The following is a 25,962-nucleotide window of genomic DNA, read 5'->3' on the forward strand; positions in this document are numbered from 1 at the left end:
ATTGTGGACTCCTTGAGGATTTTTTCACAAATGCTTCTGTCGTTAGTTATGGCTGCCATTAAATGTAATTTTTTTTCCTCAAGAAATTTTTCTGAGCTTGGTGTTCTACAAAAAAAAAACAAAAACCCTAGATCATCATTTATATACAGGCTGTCCTAGACTTCCTTGTGGCTGAAGTAGCTGGTTATGTTTTTGTTCTGAATCTCAAACATTCGTCTCCTTTTTTATTAAAATCCTTGAAAATACAGTCATTTTTTCCATGAAATATACCACAAGTTGCTGTGTTTCTTATTTTCAGAAATTTAACTTTTGTTTTTAACCTTTATTTCTAACTCTGGTGGACTTAGAGGACATTTGAATTTAATCTTGCAATGTTTGAAGCTTATGGGAGTAAAATGTTTAGAATCTGTTTTTAGCACTAACTCTGATACTAACACCACCTGCATCTTTTCCTAGTAAATGGGGAGCAGGAGAACCGCGTGCAGAAGGGAAATGGATATTTTCAAGTGCCCCCCCACACACCCGTGATCTTTGGTGAAGCTGGAGGTCGCACACTGTTCAGGTATGGGTAAGAAAGACCAGAGGTTCTGCCTGAGAAGGTATCCCATTTGCTAAGAAGTGTCGACTCAAACTCAATATTTCGATACTAGAAATAGTTTATTATTAAATTCTAGGGATGCCAGGGATTGGAAGCATCCCATGTCCATGAGATAGTGAAATGTCTACTGCTGTTAGACCACATTCTAACTGGGAGGAGAACCTCTACTGTTAGAATGAGGTAGAATACTTTGCCTCGAAGCAGCTTCTCTATTGGTTTCTGTAGGAAATTTTCACTTTTCTTCACTTTACCCGTGTGACTGCAAGGGTCAAGCAACAGAGGATACCACTAGAATTCCCTGCCCACAGAAGAGCTTCAGAGTACATTACTTTCCTTAGGCTGGTCTAGCCAAGATGAGCTGGGCTGCTCCTGGGAACTGTTGAGGCTGACACTGACATTGCCTGGGGTGCCAGACAGTTACGTGTGGGGCCCTTCAGGGAAGGGCTGGACTGGTTCACCTCCAGGTTGCCAGCAAGGTCCTAGTAGAGCCAGGGGGAGAGCTTACTAGTCTATAGTTGCCAGAAGAAAGAAAGAATAAGACATGCTTGTCTTATTCTTGAGTGCAGAATTATCTTTCTTTCTGATAGTTTCCTGAGTGGTTACCAGAAATATTCTGACTTCTACTGCATGTGAAAGTCTCTGCCATGCACTGTGGCACTAGCTGGGGACATTTACTGAGTGCTTTGCTTGCACCCAGGTTTCCTATCATCACCCAAGGACTCCAAGAATCAGCTATAGTGTATGCCTGGCCTTGGAATCTGGGGGCCTGAGTTTTAGGGCCTGCTTTCCCTTTTAGCTGAGTGAGTCATTCTTCCAGGCTGTACTTTATTTCCTCAGCTGTCAAGTGGGGGTTAGCCTACATGAAAACCATGAGGGTTCCTCCCTCTAATATTTGTTGACAGTGATTTTGACATCTGTGCTTGTTGGGTTACTTACTACTTAATGGCTTATGTTTAGGCTGCTCTGCCGAGATTCTGGGGGTGAGACTGAGTCGATGCTTCTTAATGAGACAGTGCCACAATGGGTAATTGACATCACTGTGGATGTAAGTATCCTCCACTCCCACTTGGCTATTTTATTTTTTTGCAACTCATGAAATTAAGAACTGCTTTAGACAGTATAATCTTAAACCTTACTAAAAGCTAGACTCCCAAGTGGAATCCCCATCTGCTTCCTTGCAGTTCCAAAGTTACAGAAGTAGTACTGATAATTATTTATATATCTAGCTTTGTTGGTTTTTATATATATGCTTATTCAATAAAATAATAAATGAATGAAGCCCTCATCTCTTCCCCAAGCATTCATTCTTGCCCATTCACTCCCTATCCTTCCTCCCATGCATAATAAATTAATGCATAGCCTTCAGTACTTTTTTCTTTCTATAATATTTGTGTACATAGATGTGTCTACAGTTCATTTTATTTTGCACAAAATCTCTTATACATACTGTTCTGCAACTTTTTTTCACCTAAAAAAATGTTGTCCTGATCATCTTTTCATGTCTGTACATGCGAATCATTCCTTTTTAATGACTGTGTAAGATTCTGCTGTATAAATGTACCATAATTTATTTAATCAGTCCCCTATTAATGGACATTTAAGTTGTTTCCAATGTTTTCTATTACAAACAGTGCTGCAGTGAACATCCTTGTACATATATCTTTGTGTACTTTTTAGGATAAATTCTTAGAAGTGGAATTGCTGGATCCAAGGGTATGCACATTTTAAATTTTGATAGATACTGCCAAATTGCCCTCACAAAGGCTGTACTAGTTTACATTCTCACCAACAGTGTATGAGTGCCCAGTTCCCCACACCTGCACCAACACTGGATACTTTTAATCTTTGCTAAAAAATAGGCAAACAGTATCTCATTATTTTTATGTGGATTAAAAACAAATTAATAGTGAAGTTAAGCATCTTTTCATATTGGCCATTTGTTTTTCTTCTGTGAATTACCTGTTTGTATTCTTTATCCATTTTTCTATTGGGTCATTTTTCTTACTGATTTGTGGGGTGGTTCTTTATATTGAATATTTACCCTTTAACTATTACCTGTGTCTCTCAATTAAATTTTCACTTCGTTCCTGCTTTCTTTTGCCAGGTGAAAAGTTTTACTTTTTATATAATCAAATTGATCCTTGATGGCTCTCAGTTTCATGTCTTGTTTAGGTATTTCCTACTCCAAAGTAACACAAATATTCTCGTATATTCTCTTTTAGTTCTTTTATGATACTTATTTCTAGCTCTCTAATCTATTAGAATTTATTCTTCTGTTTGGTGTGAAGTAGGATTCTGACTTTTACCAAAGGGACAGCTCGTGTGCTAGCACAATTTATTGAAAATCTGTCCTTTTTCTACTAATCTGGAATGCTGTGTTTATCATGTACTAAATTTCTGTATACACATGGGTCTATTTCTAGACTGTCTTATGTACTGTGGATCTATTTCATATCTTTCTAAAGCTGTATGAAAAGGAATTTAATCTTTAGAACCTTCAGAAACTTTATTTTCTGTCCCGGCTATACCTCTAAGACTTAAAGCCAGTGTGACACCTGATGGATATTCCATGGTCTTCTCTATGCCCGAGCACCCCATAAGCCACTAATTTCTTTGAGTGTGAAACTCACCTGGGACACATTGCTGACTTTAGGCCTGTGGCTTATTCCTGAGAGGAGATATCCAGACAGGATGTGACATGGAGGCTCGGAGGGGATTAATACCCTGAGAAAAGATGACCACGTAATTTTATCTTTCATCTAAGAATGTGGTTTACTTCATGGTAGACATCTGGGTTCTTGGCTGAAGTTTCCATTCTTTCTTAACACCTCAGACTTCACTCTGATGTCAGAGGGAAAGAAAATGGGAGGACTTTGATTGGCCTTTTCAGTTGGATGATGGGCCTCACCAGCACAGAATATGTGGCTTTGCTCAAAGGTGAATGCTGTGGGTTTCTCTCAAGACACTTAAGTTTTTGTTTGGGCCTTTAGGTATCAGCGCCAATATTTTAATGTAGAATTGAGATTTTGGTTTGTATGGCTTAAAAAATTAAAATAAAGTTTGTTTCTCTTTAATACCTTGTACTGTTATCTAAGAAGAGCCATGCTACAATTTCATATTGCCACTAATGTCACATATATTTTTCTGATGAATTTTCTCAAAGGCTGACTTAGGTAATTTGATAGCTCACTATACATTTCATAGAAAGTCACTTTTAATTGTAAGATAATTATTACTCGCAAGTCATGTTTTCCTATTAACATTATTTTCATTTATCAACTAATAGAAACTATTATACCTTTTTTAACTTTTACTGTTTCAGAAAAATATGCCCAAATTCAACAAAATTCCTTTCTACCTCCAACCTCATGCATCTTCAGGAGCAAAAACCTTAAAAAAGTAAGTAAATATATGCTTTATTGATCTAATTAACTACTGAGAGAATTCCTTTTCCTTCCTTTTATAGCAAAGGAAGCATATACCAGATCTAAGGCTGATTTTATAATATTCATAGTTTATACAATTAAACCACTTACCAGGTACCAACTTTGGCCGACTACAGGTGTTCAGAAATAAATAAAGCCAGGCACAGTGGCTGATACCCATAATCCCAGCACTTTGGGAGGGTGAGGTGGGAGGATTAATTGAGGCCAGGAGTTTGAGACCAGCCTGAGCAACATAGTGAGACCCCCCTCACTACAAAAGATACAAGTAAAAAAATTAGCTGGGCATGGTAGCACACACTTGTAGTCCAAGCTAGCCAGGAAGCTAAGGCAGGAGGATCGTCAGAAGTTTGAGGCTGCAGTGAGCTAAGATCATGCTACTGCACTCCAGCTTGGGCAGCAGAGAGAGACCTTGTCTCTAAGAAAAAAATGATAAATAAAACATGCATTTTGTCTGTTGCCTTAATTCACAGTTTAGGACCCAACCTGTATATAATAGTTGCTTTTATGGATACTTAAGGAATAATGAGAGTGGGAGAAAGAAATGAGCTTGTGGCTGGAGCTTCCCAGAAAGGCTTCTTGAAGGACATGGAATTTGAGTTGGACATGTAATGATTGGTAGAACTTCAAAAGATAGATATTCCAAGTCCAGGACACAGTGTGATCAGGGATGTGGAAGTGGGAGCATGCATAAGATAGTGGAAAGTAGTGTGAGGACCCATGCATCTGCAGCATGGGATGGAGGCACAGCAGGAAGGTATTAGGAAGTAAATTGGAAAGGCTGTTAAAGGTTTTGTTGATGTTGGATTTGAATGCCAAGCCATAGAGCGTGCAGTGACTAAACACCAGAAACTTTTGAGCCAATGTGGGATATGGTCCAGGGAGACCCAAGAGAAGAATTTTAGTAGTGTAGTGATGGAATGCTAAACTATGAACAATATGTATATTCTAGCAAATAAAATCAAAAAAATTTGTAAGCCTCTTTGTTACAGAGATTTCCAAACTTATATAGAAAGAGCTCCCCATTGTCCAATCAGATAGCTTCAGTAATTATCAATACCTTGCTAAACATTTTGCTTCACCTGTACCTCTACCTGCCCTCCCACCCACCTCCCTCCACACACCACACAGACACACACACAATTATTTTAAAGTGAGTCTTAGATAGATTTAACAACTGCAGTTCAAATGGTTTTCAGAGCGTAAGCCTTAGTTTTTTGGTGTAATAGTTATTGACTGTTATCAGAGATACAGAAGTAGGGTGTTGGTGAGTCTAGTTTGGGACATAGAGAGTTTGAAGTGCCTGTAGGACATCCAACTGAAGATACCCAACCAGCTGTTGGGTTTGTGGTTTACGACAGAAGTTTGAGACTCAAGGTCTAGACTCAGGCATTGTCTACCCACAGGTGCTAGTTGAAGGCATGGCAGTGGGGAGGAAAGCCCAGGGAAAACTGAGCAGTGTAGGACTCTGGTAAGCATTGGGAGCTGCCTGCCTTTCCAGAATTATTATTTAGTTTGCCCAGGCTCTGGGAAAGTATTCAAGGGAATAAAACCCAGAAGGCTACTATGTATATATATGTAAGTGTTTTTGTTTGTTTGTTTGTTTGTTTTTCTGAGATGGAGTCTCACTCTGTTGCCCAGGCTAGAGTGCAGTGGCATGATCTTGGCTCACTGCAGCCTCTGCCTCCTGAGTAGCTGGAATTACAGGTGTGCACCACCATGCCCAGCTAATTTTTTGTATTTTAGTAGAGACAGGGTTTCACCATGTTGGTTAGCCAGGCTGGTCTTGAACTCCTGATCTGAAGTGATTCACCTGCCTTGGCCTCCCAAAGTGCTGGGATTATAGGCATGAGCCACCACACCTGGCCTGTATATGTAAGTTTTAAGAACATGTATTAATCTCATTTAGTTGTACATAAACTTATGTCTTAGAAGGACACTGTAGAAAATCTTTCGGCAGCTCTAAAAATGGATTAAGGTAATGACTAAAAACATTTATTGATTTTTCATCTTTATAAAATGTTCGCATCAAAGAAAAATAATATGGAATAAATAATATCTAGTGATTTCCCTGATGTCACAATATGCCACTACTTCTTTACAGAGACAGACTCTCTGCTAGTGACATGCTCCAAGTCCGAAAAGTTATGGAACATGTTTATGAAAAAATTATCAACTTGGATAATGAGTCTCAAACCACTAGCTCTTCTAATAATGAAAAACCAGGAGAACAGGAAAAAGAAGAGGATATTGCTGTGTTGGCAGAGGAGAAAATTGAACTTTTGTGCCAGGACCAGGTAAGTGGACTTGAGGACTGCAGCCCCAATTTTTCCAGTGCTGGTGCTTATCAAGAGTTACATGCCTTTGGGCGGGGGGCTTCTACTTTTAGAGGGGCTCTAAGGAGCCCTGGGCCTCTCCCACCTAAAGCCCACCCTAAAGCTCCTCTTTACTGCTGGGGAGATTTTCAGAGAAGGGATACATAGACAAATGTGGATGTGCTGGTAGCTTTTTTTTCTGACAAGAAAAAGACACATGGTCTTCTTGATTTGCAAAGCAGCATGTGCCATGTTAGTTTATGATTCAGAGTGAAGGTGTGCGGAGAAATGGCAGAATGGTTTTTTAAATCAAGATGCACTCAAAACATATCCTTAGACGAATGGCTGAAAGATGGCCTGGTGTTTCTGGTATAATCACAAAAGATGTACATCTCACTAAGCTCAATTTCATTCCCACATGCATGGAAGCCGTGACAGCAAGAATTGGATATCAGGCATAGGGGAGGAGTGAGCAAGCTGGAGTCCCTGAGTTAATGATAAAGGTTTTAGATATTAGAGACTTTGAAATTTTTAAACTTAATTTTGGCTATTCAGGTTTTGGATCCAAATATGGACCTTCGAACAGTGAAACACTTCATATGGAAGAGCGGTGGAGACCTAACCCTCCATTACCGTCAGAAGTCCACGTGAAGGGTGGGCTAATGCTTCTGGGTATTCATTTACGACCTTCCTCTATGGCCCCAAGAGTAGTCCTAGGAAGCCCACTGAGCCCCAACGGGAGCAAGACTTCTAATGGCCGATTTGGTATGGACCGAGATTATCTTTCAATTGAAGTGACTAATCGAGATGTAATATAGAAACCAGTCTCCATGTGTAGATTAAGCTGTCCCCAGGGAAGCAGAATGCAAGAGCAGAAGAACCCCAAGCAGACTATGCCTTTCGAGATGTACAGAAGACTGACAGCAGGCCAGTGCAGACTTTGCTTCCTCCTTGTTTCAAAGGACCTTATCTGTCTGTTAGCACTTGTTAGAGACACCTCGATCGGGCCACAACTGTCTTTGTTTCAACTTCAAACCCACACACTCTGTAGCTTTTCTAAAAGAGTACATTCCATTCATGCAATAGATATGAAGGCTTTTTCCAAGTTTGTCATATAAAAAAAATCAAATTGTTTTCATCATTTAAGACAGTTATTTTTAATGGGAATTTGCTGTTGCACAATTTGAGAACCAGCCCATTTCATAATAAAGGATTAATGTTGGGCTTGTTTTTAATATTGCATCTCAGATGTGTTCTTGTAGGAAGATCTGTTGAAATTCCAGGTGCTGGATCATAGCACTTGGACTGCTGGGCCAGAGTTTGCACAGCCCGTGCCTAGTGATGCTGCACCCTCCCATGACGTCCTGGCTTTGTGGCAACCCCAGGGAGGTGCAGCCGTTTCACTCCTTCCTCCACTGTGTCCAGTTCTATTTACACAAAGCGAGCTGAGACCATGGGTTCTTGCTCTGGATGAGCAGCATGACACCACTAAAACTTAAGACCATGGTGAAATTTCAGTTTCATTCAAATGTTACCTAAAATTTATGGTGTCAGAGTAAAGGGAGATCATAGTGAGTTAATTTGATATTCATATCCTGGAAGTATACATATTTGTTTTTCCAAAGTTTTATATGCAGGTTTTTGTTGTACCTGTATCTAGATCTTCTTTTCACTGTTCTAACAATCTAATACTTTCATAGAATCATTTGGATCTTGTATAGAATGTAACTTATTGGGGATAAACACTTCAACTTTTGGCAGAAAATACTTTGGATTCTCCCCAAGGTCATTTGTATTCAGAGTAAATCAATGGTCCACCCCCATGAAACTGTAAGACAAGCCTCCTGTATGAAGCCAGAAGCACAAGTGCCTTCAGAGGGCAGTTGATTCCAGTCCAGTTGCCTCCCTAGCTTGTGTGTGGCCTGCCTCCAGCATAGCAGGGACTAGGGAGGGAGGCAGGGAAGGTTTTTTTCTTTTCTACGTCTTCACAGGTTCGGCTGGGGGCAGCTGATGGGCCTAAGTCCATACCTTACTATTTAAGATACTCTGATCGCACAACTGCAGAGACAGGGTTCCCTCACTGCTAGTCAGCTTCCTTTGGAAACTGGACAGGCCATTGCCACCTGCACTTTGAAGAAGTGAGCAAAGACGTGGCCACATTTCCAATAAGCTGAAATGGTCTTTCTCCCTTCCTCAGAGAGCAACCAGCTTTTTTTTTTTAAAAGTCCTTTCTATCTGTTGGATACAACAGTGCGCTTTTGGTGCACATTTTTTAGCAATAGTTGTGAATTAATGGCAAAAGCAAAACAAAACAAAAAACCAAACTTATTTACCAGCCCTCAGTTGTGTTTGCACGAGGGGCCTTTGAGCAAAGAAATGGGTTTTGCTGGGTCATTGTGCCCTGTGTGCTAAGCCTTGGGTGGCTGCATTCCCCTCCTATCATAGATCTGAACCCCAGCATGATTGTATTTCTTTCCCCTCCAGTCAAACCGTAATACAGTTTCCAGAAAATTTGACAGTCCTGCAATGCCAAAAGGGTAAAAATCTGTATTTCACAGTTGTATAGAATAAAGGCTTTAGTTAAAATATTTCGAAGTGTAGTACACATTTATTTTCATTTGTCATTTTCTTTCATAGCAGATTACAGAGAAAGAAAGAAACCTCTGGTTTCATGTTCTCCCTGGAAATATTAGCATTGATACCCATTTTATCCTCCAACTTATGGGGGAAGGGAAAGTAAAAGTGAGGGAGGGAAGAGCCAGAACATTCGGGTGAGGGCAACTTTGGGTCAGACTGCCAGGCTACAGAGTTAAGGGAAGCTGGCCCCAGAACAGTCCTGTGGCGATTCTGTTCTACTTCCTGCATTCCTGCAGACTTGACATTGGGCTCCCAGACGATCCAGGACACAATGCCTCACTGTTCTGCACACGTATCAGCTGCTCGGGTAGGCTTGACAAGGGTTTGCTTTAAATGAAGGGTTTGCTTCAAACTTAGGGTTTGCTGATTTGGGGCCCTCCCTCCATATAGTTGGTCTGTGCCCCCCAGAGCAGGCATTCCTTGTCCTGCACAGCTGACAGAGCTTGTGAGTTCCATGCATGTACACCAGCATTACACATGATCCTGTAAAGGTGAGACTTTCAACTAGGCACAGGCTAGAAGACAAGACCAGAGACAGCTTTCATAATAATTAGCAGTGTGGGAAGTGACGGTCCAGTCAACACAGCAGAGGACTTCAGGTGATGAGGGGCCGTCCCCGGATGGAGTGCAGGGCCTAACCTAGCCTTAACCTGCAAAGGCACCTGGGGTGGGGAGAACAGCTTCCTCCCCTACAACAGGAAAGAACAGAAGGGTCTTTACCTACTCTTAATCTATTCCCTTAATTCCCCCTTGGGGTTGGAAACTGTGTGTGAATAGACCTAGTCAGGTAGACTGGCTTTGAGAAATTGCTTAGGGTGTTGAACTTAAATTTGTGACTTTTATTCACTATTGAGGCTGGGTAGATGCCTTGTATATTTAGAAGAGATCACTGTTTAAGTTGTTTAAGTTTGGGAGCTAACAGGAGTTGCCACTGGGGATACAGGTCTGTGGTATGTAGGCCCTGAGGAAGAAGAAATACTGTGGTCTGGGCACAAATGGGTCTCTGCTGAAGGGCCTAGAATTTCCAACCCACCTCCCTCCAGGAGAGGGGGGCAAGTACACTGCCTCTCTCCCCCTCCCGTGACTAGCATGGTGGCCAGCCTGAGCCAAGTGTGGCAGTGTAGCCTGCGGACAAGGACACATGACAGAGGACTCAGTGATTGGGACTTGAAAGGGGGTGGTCCCAGGGCTTCAGGGTCCCTTCCAGTACAGATGGGGTGGGCTGAGCTGTGCAGGAAGAATCAAAGCAACCAGGCCAACCCTGGACAGCAACCCCTTCCTTCCTCACCTCATCTTCACATTGGATTATAACCAGACCCTGCTGCCTCCTGGGCAGCCCCAGTGACCAGAGCAGGACCAAGCACTGGACCTGAGGGTACACGGCCAAAAGATGTCCTCCCACAAGGCCCGTGGCCCCCTCTCACCACCCACTGAGGCCTTATGCCCCACCCAAGCAGCAAAGAATCCTTCCTCTCCTACCCCAGCTCCTATAAAACAATTTGGGGTGCTGCTCCCAGCCCTCTACTACCCCAGAAAGACTTGTTTGAAACCCCCAAAGCCAGGACTATCAGGCAGGATAAATGCTGGGAGGTTACCTCTTGGACACTAGAAGTAGAGTCTGAGTGGACACAGAAGCCCCCTGCCAGCAGAAGTCCCTGCACATCACTTGGAGCTACAGCCTAGAAAGCTGAACACACAGGGCTGGGATCAGGCACAGGGCTAGGATCAGCTTGGAGCTGACCGCACAGTGCAGCCTGGGCTGCCTGCCCACATCTGGGCCTCATGAAATGTCACCAGGGGCCTTGTCACAGCCCAGGGTGTTATTCTGCGGTAGAGATCTGGGCCTGGCTGGCTAGCCCCTCAGCCTCCGTCCCAACATCTAGGCCCTCTGTGCTTGCTGGTTCCTCTTCAGCCTGAGCTTCAAGCAGCTCGGCAGACAGCCCATCTTCCGGTGAGGCTGCAGAGGTGAGACTGTCAGGAAGAGTCAGCTGAGGCAGGTGGTCCGCCTGGGCTTGGGCACCTGGGCTGTCCAGGAAGGGGACCTCAAACTCTGACCCAGACCATGTAGCCTCACCTGCAACACAGAAGATCAGGCTGAGGAGGCCTGCAAGAACCTAGGGCCATGGTGTTAGGGCCAGTAACCCCACTGACCACCCCCCATTGCCACTCCAGGTTTGATGGGGGATTGGAGATGGAGTATACAAATGCCTCGGTGTGACTCTGTCAACCCAATGGCCTGCTTCTGCCCAGCTGAAGAATTGAGGGCAGCCTTCCCAACAACCCGGGGTCCTTCCCAGAGGACTTCAGAAGGTGATGGCCACTCACCACCCCGCTCATGAGAACTGCTGCTGGAGCAGATGTCCTCTGGCCCTGAGGTTGAGACAGCTGTGGAGGTCAGTTCTGTGGAAGAGGGCAGGCTGGGCCACATACTGGCATTGCTGCTGTCCAAGAGGGAAATTCCTGACACGTCCAGGAAGCCTAGGGGAGGGTGGTGCAGTTCTTTGCCAGCATCAAACCTGACTGCTGGAAAGCAACACCCTGGGTTCAACTTGCCTAGGGCATCTGGCCCAGCCTGTGAGACTGTAATCGCCTCAGACCCTGGTGATACACCTCACCCAGCCTCAAAGAGGTTCCCACACTGCCTGTTTCTGAGGAAAGAAAGGGACCTGGAGTTGGTCATTATGGGAATAGCACAGTGGCAGTGGGCCTAGACTGCTCTGTCTCCAATTTGCTGTGTGACCTGAAGAAGGCCACCTCTCTTCTCTGGACTACAGACTCCCCATCTGTACACTAGATTGGATGGTATGCAACTATTAATATCTTGGTGTACATGAGATATGAGGGGTCGGCAGGGCCTGGGGAAAGTTTTGACATTCCTGCCAAAGTCCAGCCCCAGGCCTGGGGCCCACTCCTCTCCAGGGTCTGCCCACTACCTGGGTCCATGACTCGCTGCACTGGAGGTGGGGGCTGAAGAGGAGTCTCCATGAAATGGGGAAGTCCATCAGGGTCTGGAGCACTCTGGCTGGGACTCCCAGGCCCAGGAAGGGGATCCTCCATGGAGGAGTCAGGTGCCTGCAGCAGGGCCTAGGGAAGAAGAAGAAATGGGTAGGGGACAATCAGGACAGTGCCTCAAGGTGAAGAATTTTGCAGTCTAATCTTGTCCCAGGAGCACTGCTCTGCCTGAAGGAAATGGCCTTAATAAGCCACCCCTTCTTATATTGGTGATAGGAAGTCAGGCCTGAGGGGCCTGTCCTGGCCTCCCCTGCAGTGTTGGCACTGAGAGGGAGCACTCTTTCCACTCAGATGAGGAATCCCAGGTGCCCACCTGGCCCCGACACAGTCCCTTTGCCCCATCAATGACTCACAAGAAGACAGGGCCTTCCTTGAATTCAGGCGTACCTGGAGAACATCCTTGAATATTCCCTGGCCCAGACCCCAGGCACCAGCCCAGTGCCCAAAGGTGCTCTCAGAGGACCCACTCATCAGCTGTGAAGGCAGGGCCAGCACTTCCCTGCAGACTTGGCCAGACAACCATCCCAACTGTGGCTCTGGAGGCCCAGCCCTTTGTCCAGTTTTGCCACAACTCACAGGCACAGCAAGCACCCATCTCTGAGCCTCAGTTTCCCGCTCATGAAATGAAGATGACAACTTGGGCTTCACCTCCACCCTCACTTCTAGACCCAAGGGGCAGGAAAGCCAAAAGTGAGTTTCACTGCTCCAGGCATGGTTTGCCTGCTCCCACTGGGTCCCAGAAGTAGATGGGCCTCTCAGATCACAAAGGCCCCACAGGCCCCTGAGGGTTGCTGATGGCTCCCCAAGGGCAGCCTCTAGAGTCTTCTCTCTTCCCAGTTGATGGATTCTCCCCACATACCTCCATGTAGTCACTCTGCCTGGAACCTGTCTCCAGGGAAGGAGAGTCCTCGAGGGTGGGTCCAGGTGGTAGGGCATCATGCAGTGGGGCATCAGGTGGTGGAGCACAAGGTGGTGGGGTGCCAGGTGGCTTCTTGTGGTAGCTGGGGGGCTGAGTTGGGATCCGGTGTAGATACCCGTAGCCAATGCCACATCCCAGACTGCCGAAGGCCAGAAACATTCAATTCAGGGGCTTGTCCCATGGCCCTCCCTACCTTTGCTATCCCCACCTACTACCAGCAATAAGGGGACTGAAAAGAGTACTTCTGAAACACTGGTCAGCCTCAGGATCCCTGGGACAAGGGCCCAACCCTCCTCCATCTCCACCATAGAACTCTGAGGTCCATGCCCAATGGTCACGCCCCACCCACCTGGCCCTGCAGCCCTCCAACCCCATGAAGTACCTGCCCTCTCCACCCCAGGCTGCATTGGGAGTTACAGTCACCTCCCGGCAGGAGTCTGACTCGCAGTTATACACCATCAGCTTCAAGGGCTTCCCCTCATGAGACTCGATGAGCGTAAAGAAGTCCTCTGACTGTGAGAAACGCATAGCACCTGAGGCCTGCTTCCAGGGCTAAAGCCTCAACAAAACCAGACACTTCTCATGGACAGCACCCTTCTCTTCACACCACATCCAGAGGGTCTAGGGAGGGGCAAGCTACAGGTTCCTCACCTCCTGGAGGATCTGGTCCGAACCAACCACATAGTCTGTGTAGGGGCGCAGACCGGCAAGGGCAGCAGGTGAAGATGGTTCCACATCCTGGAGAAAGAACCGCAAGCCACTGGCCATGCTACTAGAGGTGTGGTTGGGGGATGGGAAAGGGCAGGGGGAACTGCCTTTTCAAGTAGTGAGTGGGACACTTGTCCTCTGTCCCTAAGCAGGGCTTCAAGCCCATACTCCCTCTTTTCACCCCTCCATTCCCCTACCTCCCCCAGGTCTACAGCCTGTCCAGCAGAGGGCAATACCATGGTAAGGCTCAGCACCAGGCTCTGGAAGCTGACCCTGGGCTCAACTTCTGGCTCCAGATGCCCAGCTATATGACTGAAAACACATTATTGAACCTCTCCTAGCCTCAGTTTCCCCACAATTAAAAGCAAGATACACAGTATCTAACGATAGGGTTACTGAGAAAAATAAAGAAATATATGAAAAGAAGAAAAGCACACCTTGGCTACAGGAGGTACCCCACTACATTGCTGCCTCTGCTGCAAGCATGTGCCTAAAGACCCCTAGGGGTTGGAGGTGAGGACAATGAGCAAAACTGGGTACAAATAAGGATTCCTTTCTCCCTTGGGAAGTTTCACCACTCCCCATCTCCCTGGGAAATGCAAAGGAATTTGCATCATCAGTCCCCTCTCCCTCATGGGCAGATTAAAGAAGGCTGCAAGAAGGCCAGGCTCTCCCAAGAAGTCAGTGAGAAAAATAAGTGGCTAGAAAACAAACCAGCCAACTTCTAGTTCAGAGCACCCTCCTTCCACCAGGCTACAGGACTGAGCATTCAAGAACTTAGATACCATCAATGAGCACAGGTGTTGGGTGTGCACGTGTGTCTGTGGACAGACTAACATCTACGACAGCTTGGTCACTGAGGTTCGTTAAGATATCGATTAATCATATAACAATACACCAGAAAAAAACAGTATATTTACAGTCACGTTGCTTATTGACAGAGATACATTCTGAGAAATGCATTGTTAGTTGATTTCATTGTTGTGCAAACATAATACAGTGAACTTAACTTACACATAGCCTATTACACACCTAGAGTATATGGTGTGGCCTATTGCTCCTAGGCTACAAACCTGCACAGCATGTTATTGTTCTGAGTACTGTAGACAACTGTAACACAAGTATCTGTGTGGCTAAACATTCAGGCATAGAACAGGTACAGTAAAAATATGGTATTCCAATCTTATGGAATCAATATTTTATATGCAGTCTGTGGTTGACTGAAATGTTGTCATGCAACACATGGCTCTGTGTGTGCGCGTACACACACACACACAGAGGGACACAAAATAATAAAAGCAGCAGCATTCCAGCAGTCCAACCACCATGCCAGTAGATGGTATTTCTGCCTTTCAAATTAAGTAACCTAGGTATAGAAGGTAAGAAAGTGCTGAGTCATGGCTAACGGGAAGCAAGGTACACTGTTCAGGTAGTAATGAGCTGCCCTCTCTGGGACACTGGAATGAGACCACATCCTGCCCTCTGTCTTCCCTGACCACGGCTCCAAGGCTCCCGCCCCACTCCTGCATGTCCCACCCTCACACCCCGCCCACATCCAGACCTGCCCCAGTGAACTCATCCTTCCGACACACCCTGCCCTACCATACCCCACACTCACCAGCACATGCCACACCTGCTCACTGGCCCTGCGGAAGCTGCAGAAGCGCACGCTGGCACCCAGTAGGCCCTGGCCGCCCCACATGTTGCTGGGTACCACCTCCACCTCGCGCACCCTCATGGTCTTCATATTGAACACCTCCAGCTTCACGGGCTTCTCCACATTGGCTTTCAGTAGTGCCTTCAGTGTGTCATTCTCTTTGTTCTGTGGGGGCAGTGGGGCTGACTCCAAGGCCACTCCATGCCCAGGCTAGGACCCTCAGATAAGTCTGGGCCTGAGATGGGGCAAGGGCCTTAGTGGGCAGCAGCCCCCAGCAGGGTCACTGTGGGGATGGGCCAAGGTAGTGGATGGGCCAGGTTCACAGACCAGGGTTAAGCCTGTAGCCACTGGGACCCCTACCTCCCCCAAGCACTGCCAAACCTTCCTCAGCCTGCCAGAAAAAGCAAGCAAAAAGCCTCTGGGATCCACAGCATTCCAGTGCTGCCCCACTCTGAGCTGCCCCTTGGCCAGGGCCCTCATATCCCTCACGCCCAGGAGGCAGGCCCCATGGGCCTGTGGCCACCTCCAAGAGGCCATCTGTCCTCTGTCCACCCCAGAGAGCTCAGAAACTGAGCACTGGGCAGGGCCCCAGTCAGGCTCTAAGTACAACCCTGGCAGAAGGGGAGACAGGGCTGGGACTCCCTTTAGAAAAAAAGGGAGGGAAGGGTAGACTGGGGCCTGTGGGACAGATGGAGACACACAAACACACACAAGCAAGCAAAGCAGAGGCAGGGTTGGGGAACCTCACCAGCCTCGAGTGCCCAATGGTGATGATGAAGTCAAAATAGGGCTCCAGGCCCGCCTGCTGGGCTGGGGAGTTCTCCTGCACCTGTCCCACAGCAAAGGCCACAGTCACTGCGCCAACCCTGGGACTCTCCAAGTAGCCCTCTCCCCCATTTCAGGAACCATCAGCACTCCCGGTGTGCCAGCCAGAACACATGCCTGGCGTGAACTGTTCTGGGCATTCTCAAGGTTCACTCCATGGTCTCTTGCTACCTTCCTGAGCAAAAATTTTCCTCTTAGGAAAATGGCTCCTTCCTGATTATGATCCATAGATGCTTTCAGAAATGGCTTATAGCCCAGGACATCATTAGGGGCTCCCAGGAGGCAGTATGGAGACTGGCTGGCCCAGGCCTGCGGGAATGCTGCTCTAGAGGGCTGGGCTAGGGTTGGCTGGAAAGCCAAAAGGATTTACCAGAAAGGTTTAGACTGGACAAGAAGGGAGGGCCCTGATGTGCAGTGGAAGTGGGCAGGCCTCAGGAGGGATATACCCAGGGCTGTGCCCAGAAAGAGGAGTGGGAAAGGCAGCTTGCAGCCAGATCCCAGGGGTCCCCAGCCTCTGGGGTGGGAGACCCAGGCTCAGTCCAGCAGGTAATGAAAGCCACTGGCAGAGGAGCAGACCCCAGGGGTAGAACTGGGCCTGAGCCAGGGAGCCCAGTGAGTGGGCAGTGCCAATCCCCACACCCTGGCTCTGGACTGAGGAGCCTCCCACTGGCTCAGCTACCCTACCAGCCTCATAGTGTAGCCTCCATGCCTGTGCAGGACACCTCCTCCAGGAAGCATTCCCAGTCCCAGGGTGCTCCCTGCCCCTCCCTGAACTCCCCAGCTCACTGCTGCTGTCTCCAAAAGCACAACCACCAGGCCTTGCAGGCTGCAGCAGAAATCCATCCCAAAAGCCCCATTTACAGAGCCTGGCTTAAACAATGCAGGCTTTGTCCCAAGGCCCTAGACCCGAAGATGGACCCGCACCCTCTGGCTTTTGGCTATAGGCATTTGATGACCTGTTGGTGTAGACACCAGCCAGACCCAGCTCAGAGGGCACAGGACTTAGGCTCTTGCTGCCTCCTCATGGGAAAGGCCCTATGGCTCCTGCTACACACCAGCCCCTCCAGTTTTGGATTCCCCAACCTGAAGGACAGCTCATGAAGACTAGGCTGAGAACAAATCGCTGAGATTAAGGCCAGTTTGCCCCTGAAATTAGGACTCCCTTCTGGCAGCATCACCAACTGGGCCCCTCCTTATCACCTCCAGAAGCTGCCATGGCTTCCAAAGGGAGTGAGTGCAGCCCAGAAATCAGATCTGGCCCTACTTGGCCTGGCCCAGTAGGCAAGCTGCTCCCAGGCCCCACTGCAGGGGAGCTCTGGGCCCTGCCCTCTAACCCTTGGAGTGAGGGGATCTTTTGAAAACCACAGGACAGTTATTCAGGAACAGCTTGGGGACAGTGCCCCTACCTGATCACGGCCACTTCCAAACCACTCCATGTCAGGTGCCTGCCTATTCCCCTCCCCACTCCCCAGCATTGCATGTCAGCTGCTCTCCATCATTAATGAGGTCCAGAGACTCAGGCCCCAGGATGGGCTCCTTGACCCACCCAGTACCTCCACCCACCCTCTCCTATGGCTTTGTCTTCTGCTTGGCTACACTCCACTTTTCTTACCTGGGGCCTCGTCACAACTCACTATGGCTCCACAGCTGAAATAATCTATGCTGCTGCCCACTGTATTGCTCCCCCTTCAGAAACCACTGCCTGCTATCCAGCTCCCTCAGGGGCTCCCATCCCAGCCTGCCCCATGGCCCTTTAGTGCTGCTTTTCCTAATGCTTCCACCCTATCCTTCCCAATCAGGGAACCTAATGGAACTCACAGTGATCACAGCTTATTCTTACTAAGGGCTGGTCGGCTGAGTGCCAGGGGATGGTACCACCTCACCTGCTTTATGTATCATTTAACCTTTTTAATAACCTCAAATGACAGATGAGACCAAGTACTCAGTAATTCAGCAATTTGACCCCAGGAAATCCAACCCAGAGCCCTCCCCCAACCACTGCCCTCTCCTAACAGCTGTTTCCTGGTGAATCTGCCACTACTCTAAGCTCACTGAGGGCAGTGACTTCTCCAAAGTGTTAGGCACACAGCGAGGTGCCAATATTTCTAGAATGCAGCACAGCTGTTCTTCAATGTTGTTAAATGTAAGTAGGTCATGTCACTCCTCCACTTAAAACCTCCTGATGGTTCTACATCTCAGAATACAATCTTAAATCTTCAGGACAACAGGCAAGGTCCTACGTGGTCTGCTCTGGTCTCCTCCTCACACTGGCCACACCACCCAAGCACACCAGCATCACCTGGCATTTCCTCAAACACACAAGCACAACATACCTCGGGGAGTCTGCACAAGCTGGTCCTTCTGCCTGGACTACTACTATTCCCCTAAATATCTGTATTGTCCACTCTTTACTTCCTTCAGAAGCATCTGTTCTAATGTGACTTGAGAAGAGGCCGTTCCTGACCACTCTATCAATAACAGCACCCACTCACTATTCTGTATCCCCTTAACCTGCTTTATTTTTATCACTAGTAATTACCACCTACCATGTATTTTTTTCATTTCCCTTCTTTCCCTACCAGCATTCCAAATGTCAGTTCCAGGAGAACAGGGACCATGTTTGTTCTGTTCACTGCTTTATCTCTAGAGCCTTAGAATTCTGCCTGCCAGAGTAGGAGCTCAAAACTATGCTTTTGTGATGACAGCCTCTGATCCCTGGTCCCTCTCCGATTTGTCCCTCTCCATCAGGCAGGTTCCTCCCATCTCCGAAGCTCCCATCATCGCCCTACCCCTCCTCTTGCCAATATCCTGAGTTCCTTTGCCTTTAATCAAACCTGTTGGAAGACGCTCCTGGCTGGATGCATTCCACTGTCAACACTTGCTGTTTGGTGCCTCACTGTAAGAAAGCCCATTACCAAGCACAAATCCTGTCAACTCTGGGTTCTCCAAGCCAGCCCGGTTTTCACGTTAAGAAACTCCTCCTTTAGCCCTCTCATGTGGCTAGCTGGCAACAGACCTTACATTCGAAACACACAAACCGACAAACTTGCCCGTCTCCACTCATCTCTGCATCCAGCTGCCTTTCACTAGGGAAAGGGGGGTGCAGGGACGCCTCTTCCCCGCAGCATTCCGAGGTGAGAGACCCCCAGCCCCTCTCACCTACATTATAGCCCTTCCCTCTCCGCAAGCACAAATCTCCATCAGGCTGCGGCCCCTCTCCTCACCTTCACAGCCCACTCCGTTCTAGGAACCCCACTCCGTCTCCACTTTCCGGAAGCCTGCTCGCCCAGACTTCCTTGTAGAGGCATCTAAAGGCTGGGACCCTCCCCAGCTGCAAACGCTCTCCTCGAGGATTCTGCAGCACTCTCCTGGCCCTCCCCTTCCCCACTATCCCGTGGCTGGTTTGCACCGGTCCTCTACACTCGGAAGCCCTTACGACCCTACGACTGGCGGGATGCGCACCGACGGGCTCTCCTGCAGCTGCGTCCACTAGGTTACCCCGGCCCCCGGGACTGTCCTCGGCATGGCTGACTCTCTTCCCAGGCCCAGCACGGAGCGCGGACGCGGCAGGCGAGCGTAAATATGTGCTAAGTGCAAGAGTGCGTCCTGACTGGCAGTGGTGCATTCTTCACCCGGGAGGAGCGCCATTCCCGGCGGCCGGACCGGGAAAACGCTCCGCTTCCGGCACTGCTGTCACTTGGTGCGGGCGCTGGGCCCGACCGTGGCCGCAGAGTGGCCAGGGTCCGGGAGTCCCGCGAGGCCGCCTCTCCCAGGCGGCTCCCACCGGGCAGGGGGCACCGCCCGCCACCCACGCGAAAACACTCCGGCCGGGACCCCGCCGCAGTCGCCAGCCAGCCGGCGACCGGAGGCCCAGGCGCGGGGTTGCGAGCGCCCTGCCAAGGTCACCGGCGCTGCGGCGGCGACTCACCCCGTGCAGGTGGAAGCCCTCGGCGCCGCCCGCGGGCTGCTCAGCGCTGACGCCCAGGCCCATGGCAGCGGCTCCGCTCGGCATCCGGGTCCACTCCCGCTTCGCCTACCCAGGCCGACCCGGCGCCACTAGCACGGACTCGCTCTCTCGGCGCTCGATTCCTGCGCCTTGTGACGTGAAGCGCTTTGTTCCTCCCACTCCAGACACTGACGCTCCTAGCAACCGGCTAGCAGCTCCGTTTCCAAGGACTGTAACGCCTTCAACCGCCCGCCGTGATAGAGTGCCCACGACCCTGCCTCGGGAATCCCGCTCCGCACCGCCCCACCAGACCCGGACTCGGAGCCGCGAGCGGCCCGAGATGAGCAGCAATGACTCCTCCCTTATGGTGCGTGGCCTGGGCGCTGTCCGACCGCTCCCTCGTGACTCCCCGCCTCTGACACAGCGACCTCGTGCCTTGCTACTCTCCTGCCACCCTTCGCAGTCCTCAGTTATATATCAGGCGGTCCTGCCCTTTCTTGCCCCATTCTTCCTGGCAAGCGCATCTTCTCCGGGGCTTCTGCGCTCCCTGAGCCCTAAATTAGCATCCCCGGTTCTTGAGCTACCCCAAACCAGCGCATCTCATCACTATCATTATCCTTTCTTGTCATCATCCCTTCTTCCACCCAGCTCACTCTCGCCTGCGCCTCCCACCCCCGTTGATGGCATCACTATTTAATCTCCTAGCCTTAACTCATACCTCTTCCTTATACTCATCTTCTAATCCTGTCTTCAAGAAATGCCAGCTCCTCAATGTCTCCTGAGTTTTCTTTTTATCTTTTTATCTTCTAGCCCAGAACCAGCACCATCTCTCCCCCTGAGCGCCTGCAACAGCCTCCTTTCCCATCTGGTTTCTCTGCTCTGGCTCTCTTCAGCAGCAGTAGTCCCTGCTGCCACCACAGCACACACTCCCCACACGCAGAAGCAGCCAGAGCCAGAGTGGTTGTTGCAAAAATGTACCTCTGAAAACATCCCTCGCCTTAAAACCATTCTGCTTTCTGTTACCCTTAGGATGGTGTTTGGGCTCTTTCGTATGGCCCACGAGGCTGTTTACAGTCCAACCACATCTGTTCCCAACCTAGCACTCACAAACCTTGGGGGAAGTGAAACTTAACTTTAAAATCTCAGCCCCTTTGTCAAGCTATAGTCCATGGGCTTAAGCTTCCTTAGCTGTGAAAGATACTGAGAGGGCTGTGTACAGGATAGTGGATATGAAGCCCACAATAGCTTGTAACTACAATTGGTATAATTTTTCTTATTATGTGTCCTCATTTTTCCCCCTTATTCCCTTCCTAAGACAAAGCCTGGGTTGTATTCCCCGTCATAGTTGAACCAGAATCTGTTGGTAATCCCCCAAACACCTCCAAACTCTTTCCTGGAGAAACTACATGGAGCTGCTCCCAGGGCTGTTAGAGGACAGGATGAGGCCTGAATGTTTCCTCTTTCTCTTCTCTTTGCAGAACTGAGGAGGAGCAGGGGATAGGGAAGGGAGCAGGTCTCATCCCATCTGGGACAGAACAGAGACAGAGAAGGGACTGGGCTAATGCAGCTATGTCTTCCTTCATACAGGCTGGGATCATTTACTATAGCCAGGAAAAGTACTTCCACCATGTGCAGCAGACTGCAGCTGTGGGCCTGGAAAAATTCAGCAATGACCCTGTGTTGAAGTTCTTTAAAGCTTATGGAGTCCTCAAAGAAGGTAAGGACTTGGCAGTGTTGGTCTTGTGACCCCAGGCACTAGCCCGGCCCTAACACTCTGGCTCCATCTGGATGCCTCCTTGTATCCTAGCTATGGTCCCATAAAAACAGTTTCATACTCAGCGGCTGGATTCCCACGGGAATCCACAGAAGCCTACGTAATCCATATCTAGTTGACTTTTGAGACCTCAGAGCGCTCACTATCCCTGCTCTGCACCTCGGGTTCCCTCTCTGTAAAATGAGTGATTGGAGAGATAGCTGCATGATTCTTGAAGTAATTCCAGGCCTGGAAGCTGAGAACTGGTAATGCAGGCAAAGGAGGAGGAAGAGGTAGGTGTGAGGACAGGTGGGTATGGTACAGGTACAGGGAAAGGAGTGGGGCCCATGCGGGTGCAGATGCGCTGACATTCAGAAGGTGGTCCTGGGCTGAGGACTGGCCGAATGGCCCATGGCCAGTATCTGAGGACATGGAGGGATAAATGTAATCAGTGGCTCTTGAGCACTAGCTGGGAAAGCCCTGCCTGAAGTCCTTCTTCAGAACTGACGCAGCTAATGATTGCAGCCTCACACATATCCCCACAAGTACTCACAGGTACACCTTTCAAGTCCAAGATTTCCAGCCCCCAACAGCCTGGACCATGTTACCAGCAGCTCTTTCCCAGAGCCCCAGTCTTCAGGGAGCTTGGGTCACTGGGGACCTTTCAGACCAGTTAGTCCTCTGACTCTGGGCAAAGGCAGGTAGTGCTGAGCCGTTGGGTCAGCTACAGAGTCTCATGTCCTCTAATCCTGGAGCTTGAGAGTATAACTATGTGGACTGTCTTTGCAGAGCACATCCAGGATGCCATCAGTGACCTGGAAAGCATCAGGCATCACCCAGACGTGTCCCTGTGCTCCACCATGGCCCTCATTTATGCTCACAAAAGATGTGAAATCATTGGTGAGTGCCACCATGCTCAGCCAGGCCTGACCCACCAGGGGAAAGAAAGCCCTGCCCCAGAGATACACAGTCCCTCAAGGGCTGCCAAAGGAGGTGTGTGCCCTGGTGGCTGGGCAGATGCTGTTAACCAGTGAGAAGTGACTGCTGCTCGTCTCCCCTTGGAGGTCTGGGAGAAGACGCCATGCCTGGATCCAACTGAGTGGAAGCAGGCAGAACCCATGACAGTGGGAGGGGTCCATGCTTCAGATCCCAAGAGTTGGGGAAACACCCTTCTTCTTTGCCAAGATCTTGTCAGAAAAACCAGCTAATATATATAATTCTACCCCTAATCTCCACCCCTCTAGAGTCAGGGAGAGGGTCCAAGAGTGACTACAGACTACTATTTCCCCACTCATAATAAGTTGTGGGCCTGAGGCTAAGGATTTTGGTTTGGTCTGCCTGCTCAGCACACTGCTGGGCACAGAAAAGAGAAGATAATCTCAGAGAGCACACCTGAGTCCAGGCCGGGGCAGCCCCTGCGGCATCTCAAGGGCAGGTACTGCTGGTTTCTAGGCCTTGGACTGCACGCGGTGTGCTGCATATGTTGAAGGAGATCCACAGTGTGTGAGAGAGACCCAGAGGTAGTTCTCTGGGCTCTTGGTGGCCCCTGCAGAACTAGGCAGACTTCCGCATCCTAACTCTCCCTCTTCCTTCGCTCTTGGATTTACAGACCGAGAAGCAATTCAGGAGCTTGAGTACAGCCTGAAGGAAATACGCAAGACAGTCAGTGGGACTGCCCTGTACTATGCTGGTGTCTTCCTCTGGCTCATAGGCCACCATGACAAGGCCAAAGAGTACATTGACCGCATGCTGAAGATCTCTAGAGGCTTCAGAGAGGTACTCACCACACCATGGGGACAACAGGCGAAGAAAGCAGCATCCAAACACATAATAGCAGGGTGGCCCTTACTCCCACAAAGGGCCCTGAAACTGGGGGAGAGCCACACCCAGGCACTGACGAAATACTGGGTCTCACAGTTGCCCCAAGTATGTTGTCTCTGGGCTTAGCAGAGGTTACTCATTGGCGTTTGTCCATAGAGTCTGATTTCTAGATAGATTTTCTATGGCTTGCACCATATTCTTAAGAAATTTTTTTTTGAGACCTCACTGCAGCCTCAGCCTCCCAGGCACAAGCAGTCCTCCCACCTCAGCCTCCCAAGTAGCTGGGACCATAAGTGGGTGCCAACACATCCAGCTGGTTTTTACATTTTTTGTAGAGACTGGGTCTTGCCATGTTGCCCAGGCTAGTCCAGACTTACTGGTTCTTTTGAGGACCCAGATGAGCTGGTCACACTGGGCCATTCCCTTCCTATAGTGCTCTGCTGGAACTGAATGGTGGCTCATGCAGTACAGCCCATATACTGTATATCTGCACTAATATGGAATTTGAAGCCTCAGTCTAGACCATGCCTTCTCAGCAGGGCTGATATCAATTTTCAAAGGGTGTAGACATGGTCCCTGGGGGAGAAGATGAAAAAAATCTTATTCTTTATGTATAAAATACACACACATATATATAGTACACAATACACAGATATGGTATATCTGAGGCATTAACATTTCTTGCAGGGGAAGGGATTAATTAGGAAACAGTATCTAAAGAGACTCCTTAGGACAGATAATAGAAAAAGAGAAATAGAAATATAACAGAGAAATACTGATCTAGGCCATCATGAGGGGTGCTTTAGGGCAGGGCTCTTCCAAGTCTGCTTCCCAGGCCTGGCCCTCCCCATCTGCCAGGAGAGGCTGGGTGAAGGCTAACATGGAACCAGCGAGGTCCGCGAGCTCAGAATGGCTCCTGCTCACCCACTCAGAGGGCATTCCTGGGCTTCCTATGCAGGGCCAGGCCTTGTGCTGGCCTAAGAAGTAGAGAGATCAAGAGTGGCCCTGAGTAGGACCCCATGTTGGCTACTGACCCCAGTGTAAACAGGCAATGACAGGATAGGTGAGTGTGCCTCAGTAAGGGTTATGGAGAGCTGTAAAGGTACAGGGAAGGAGGTCTCCTAAGCAGGGGCCTCTGAGGCTGAGTTGTACCGGTGGTAATGGACATCAGGTGCAGGGGTTTGGTTGGGAGTGGGAGGGGTGCTGTCCAGGGCATTTCCAGACAAAGCAACAATGGGAGACCTGGCCGTGAGAAAGAACCGGCTGCCCTGAGATCTGCATGGGGCTGTGCCTGGCGGGGCCTCAGGGTGTTGGGTGGCAAAGGGTGGATCATGTGCAGGCTGGGTTGAAGCTGTGCGGAACCAAGGACTTCATCTTTCATCTTGTTCTCATCCAGGCCTATGTGCTCAGAGGCTGGGTGGACCTCACCTCAGACAAGCCCCACACTGCGAAGAAAGCCATTGAGTACCTGGAACAAGGAATTCAGGACACCAAAGATGTGCTGGGGCTGATGGGAAAGGTGGGCAGTGGGAAAGGGAGAGGTAGAAGTATTCCTGGCCAGGCCACTGGAACCAGAGACCCACCAGGTACCCCCAGGCCAAAACCTCAGTCTCCAGATGCCTCATCTGGTAGATGAAGAGCAGAGGCCCAGAGAGGTTCAGCAGCCAACCCAGGGTTACACAGCAGTCCAAGGTCCACTCTACTTCTCAAATTCTTCCTGGTTGATCTGAGTTTCTGTCTCATTTGCATGGGGGTCTTCTCAGGGTCACTATCTGAAGATCTGTCCTTCCTTGACCATCTCACGCTTTCTGTCTGCCTCTGTGTTAGTTTCACTCAATGCCTTTCTCCCTTCTTTTATTTTGACCTTCCCATTTCACCTCTTTGTACCTGTTAAATTCATTTAGTGTGCCGTAAGAAAAGGGAGGTATATATTTTATATGTTCTGTATTTTCTGATCTTGTTTCTTTTTTCTCTTGTGAGCCTCATGGAATTAATCTTTGAGAGAAAAAATGTCCTCATATTTTCTTCTGTTTGTATATTTTTTATTATAAAAGAGTATGTACTTATTTAAGAAAACAGAAGCCTAAAAAAAGTCAACAGATGAATTAAAATGGCAGGCTTAGTCTTACCACTCCAAGACAAGTGTTAGTATTTTAGGGCAATGTCTTCTAGTCTTCTTTCTATACTTGGGTCCAGGGTGTGTGTTAGGTTGGCTTTCTGGGTGGCAGAAAGCGATGGAGATTATTGTGAGCCAGCTTATCACAGAGCACCCTTGGGGCCAGCATCTGTGGAAAGAGAAGGCTGGCTGTGAACAGTCACAGCAAAGGC

At 48.8% G+C, this 25,962-nt stretch overlaps 3 protein-coding genes across 45 annotated transcripts in view; 2 read left to right on the forward strand and 1 right to left on the reverse strand.

Annotated features, from left to right (window-relative positions):
• Window positions 1–8,942, forward strand: part of WDR48 (WD repeat domain 48) — a 46,489-nt gene extending 37,547 nt beyond the window's left edge. For 4 of the 7 annotated variants that reach the window (XM_015445681.4, XM_005546699.5, XM_045386455.3 and 1 more), the window contains 6 exons: window positions 457–562; window positions 1,556–1,643; window positions 2,276–2,311; window positions 3,921–3,997; window positions 6,146–6,338; window positions 6,912–8,942. In XM_015445681.4, coding sequence (XP_015301167.1) covers window positions 457–562; window positions 1,556–1,643; window positions 2,276–2,311; window positions 3,921–3,997; window positions 6,146–6,338; window positions 6,912–7,007 — 596 coding nt within the window. In that variant the 3' untranslated portion in view covers window positions 7,008–8,942. The remainder of the gene's footprint in view (window positions 1–456; window positions 563–1,555; window positions 1,644–2,275; window positions 2,312–3,920; window positions 3,998–6,145; window positions 6,339–6,911) is intronic. The other 3 variants (XM_065540371.2, XM_015445682.4, XM_005546700.5) reach the window with 1 other exon arrangement.
• Window positions 8,943–8,944: 2 nt separating this feature from the next.
• GORASP1 (golgi reassembly stacking protein 1) lies at window positions 8,945–20,941 on the reverse strand. Of its 26 annotated transcripts, none has more exons than XR_012430992.1 (9): window positions 20,043–20,191; window positions 16,038–16,118; window positions 15,251–15,454; window positions 13,576–13,662; window positions 13,348–13,437; window positions 12,865–13,063; window positions 11,927–12,077; window positions 11,319–11,393; window positions 8,945–11,067 (listed from the first exon to the last, which is right to left on the reverse strand). XR_012430992.1 is itself a non-coding variant. In XM_074031727.1 (9 exons), the coding sequence occupies exons 3-9, from the start codon at window positions 15,377–15,379 to the stop codon at window positions 10,814–10,816; spliced, it is 1,026 nt and encodes a 341-aa protein (XP_073887828.1). In that variant the 5' UTR covers window positions 15,380–15,454; window positions 16,038–16,118; window positions 20,779–20,941; the 3' UTR covers window positions 8,945–10,813. The 26 variants fall into 26 exon arrangements, 23 of the variants coding, with proteins under 23 accessions (XP_073887828.1, XP_005546751.1, XP_045242396.1 ...); XR_012430991.1 differs by having other exon boundaries at window positions 11,319–11,471; XM_074031727.1 differs by lacking the exon at window positions 20,043–20,191 and adding an exon at window positions 20,779–20,941 and having other exon boundaries at window positions 13,307–13,437.
• The window catches only part of TTC21A (tetratricopeptide repeat domain 21A), a 32,852-nt gene continuing 27,133 nt past the window's right edge, over window positions 20,244–25,962 (forward strand). For 9 of the 12 annotated variants that reach the window (XR_012430986.1, XR_012430987.1, XR_012430988.1 and 6 more), the window contains exons 1-5: window positions 20,244–20,427; window positions 21,648–21,777; window positions 22,603–22,713; window positions 23,423–23,589; window positions 25,031–25,153. Coding sequence is in view for 6 of the 12 variants with exons in the window: in XM_074031724.1 (XP_073887825.1) it covers window positions 20,401–20,427; window positions 21,648–21,777; window positions 22,603–22,713; window positions 23,423–23,589; window positions 25,031–25,153 (558 nt within the window). In the remaining 6 variants the exon portion in view is untranslated. Of the gene's footprint in view, window positions 20,428–21,647; window positions 21,778–22,602; window positions 22,714–23,422; window positions 23,590–25,030; window positions 25,154–25,962 lie in introns of those variants that run through there. The other 3 variants (XM_065540370.2, XM_074031721.1, XM_074031720.1) reach the window with 2 other exon arrangements.

The sequence above is a fragment of the Macaca fascicularis genome, chromosome 2 (genome assembly GCF_037993035.2).
Source record: "Macaca fascicularis isolate 582-1 chromosome 2, T2T-MFA8v1.1".
Classification (NCBI taxonomy): domain Eukaryota; kingdom Metazoa; phylum Chordata; class Mammalia; order Primates; family Cercopithecidae; genus Macaca; species Macaca fascicularis.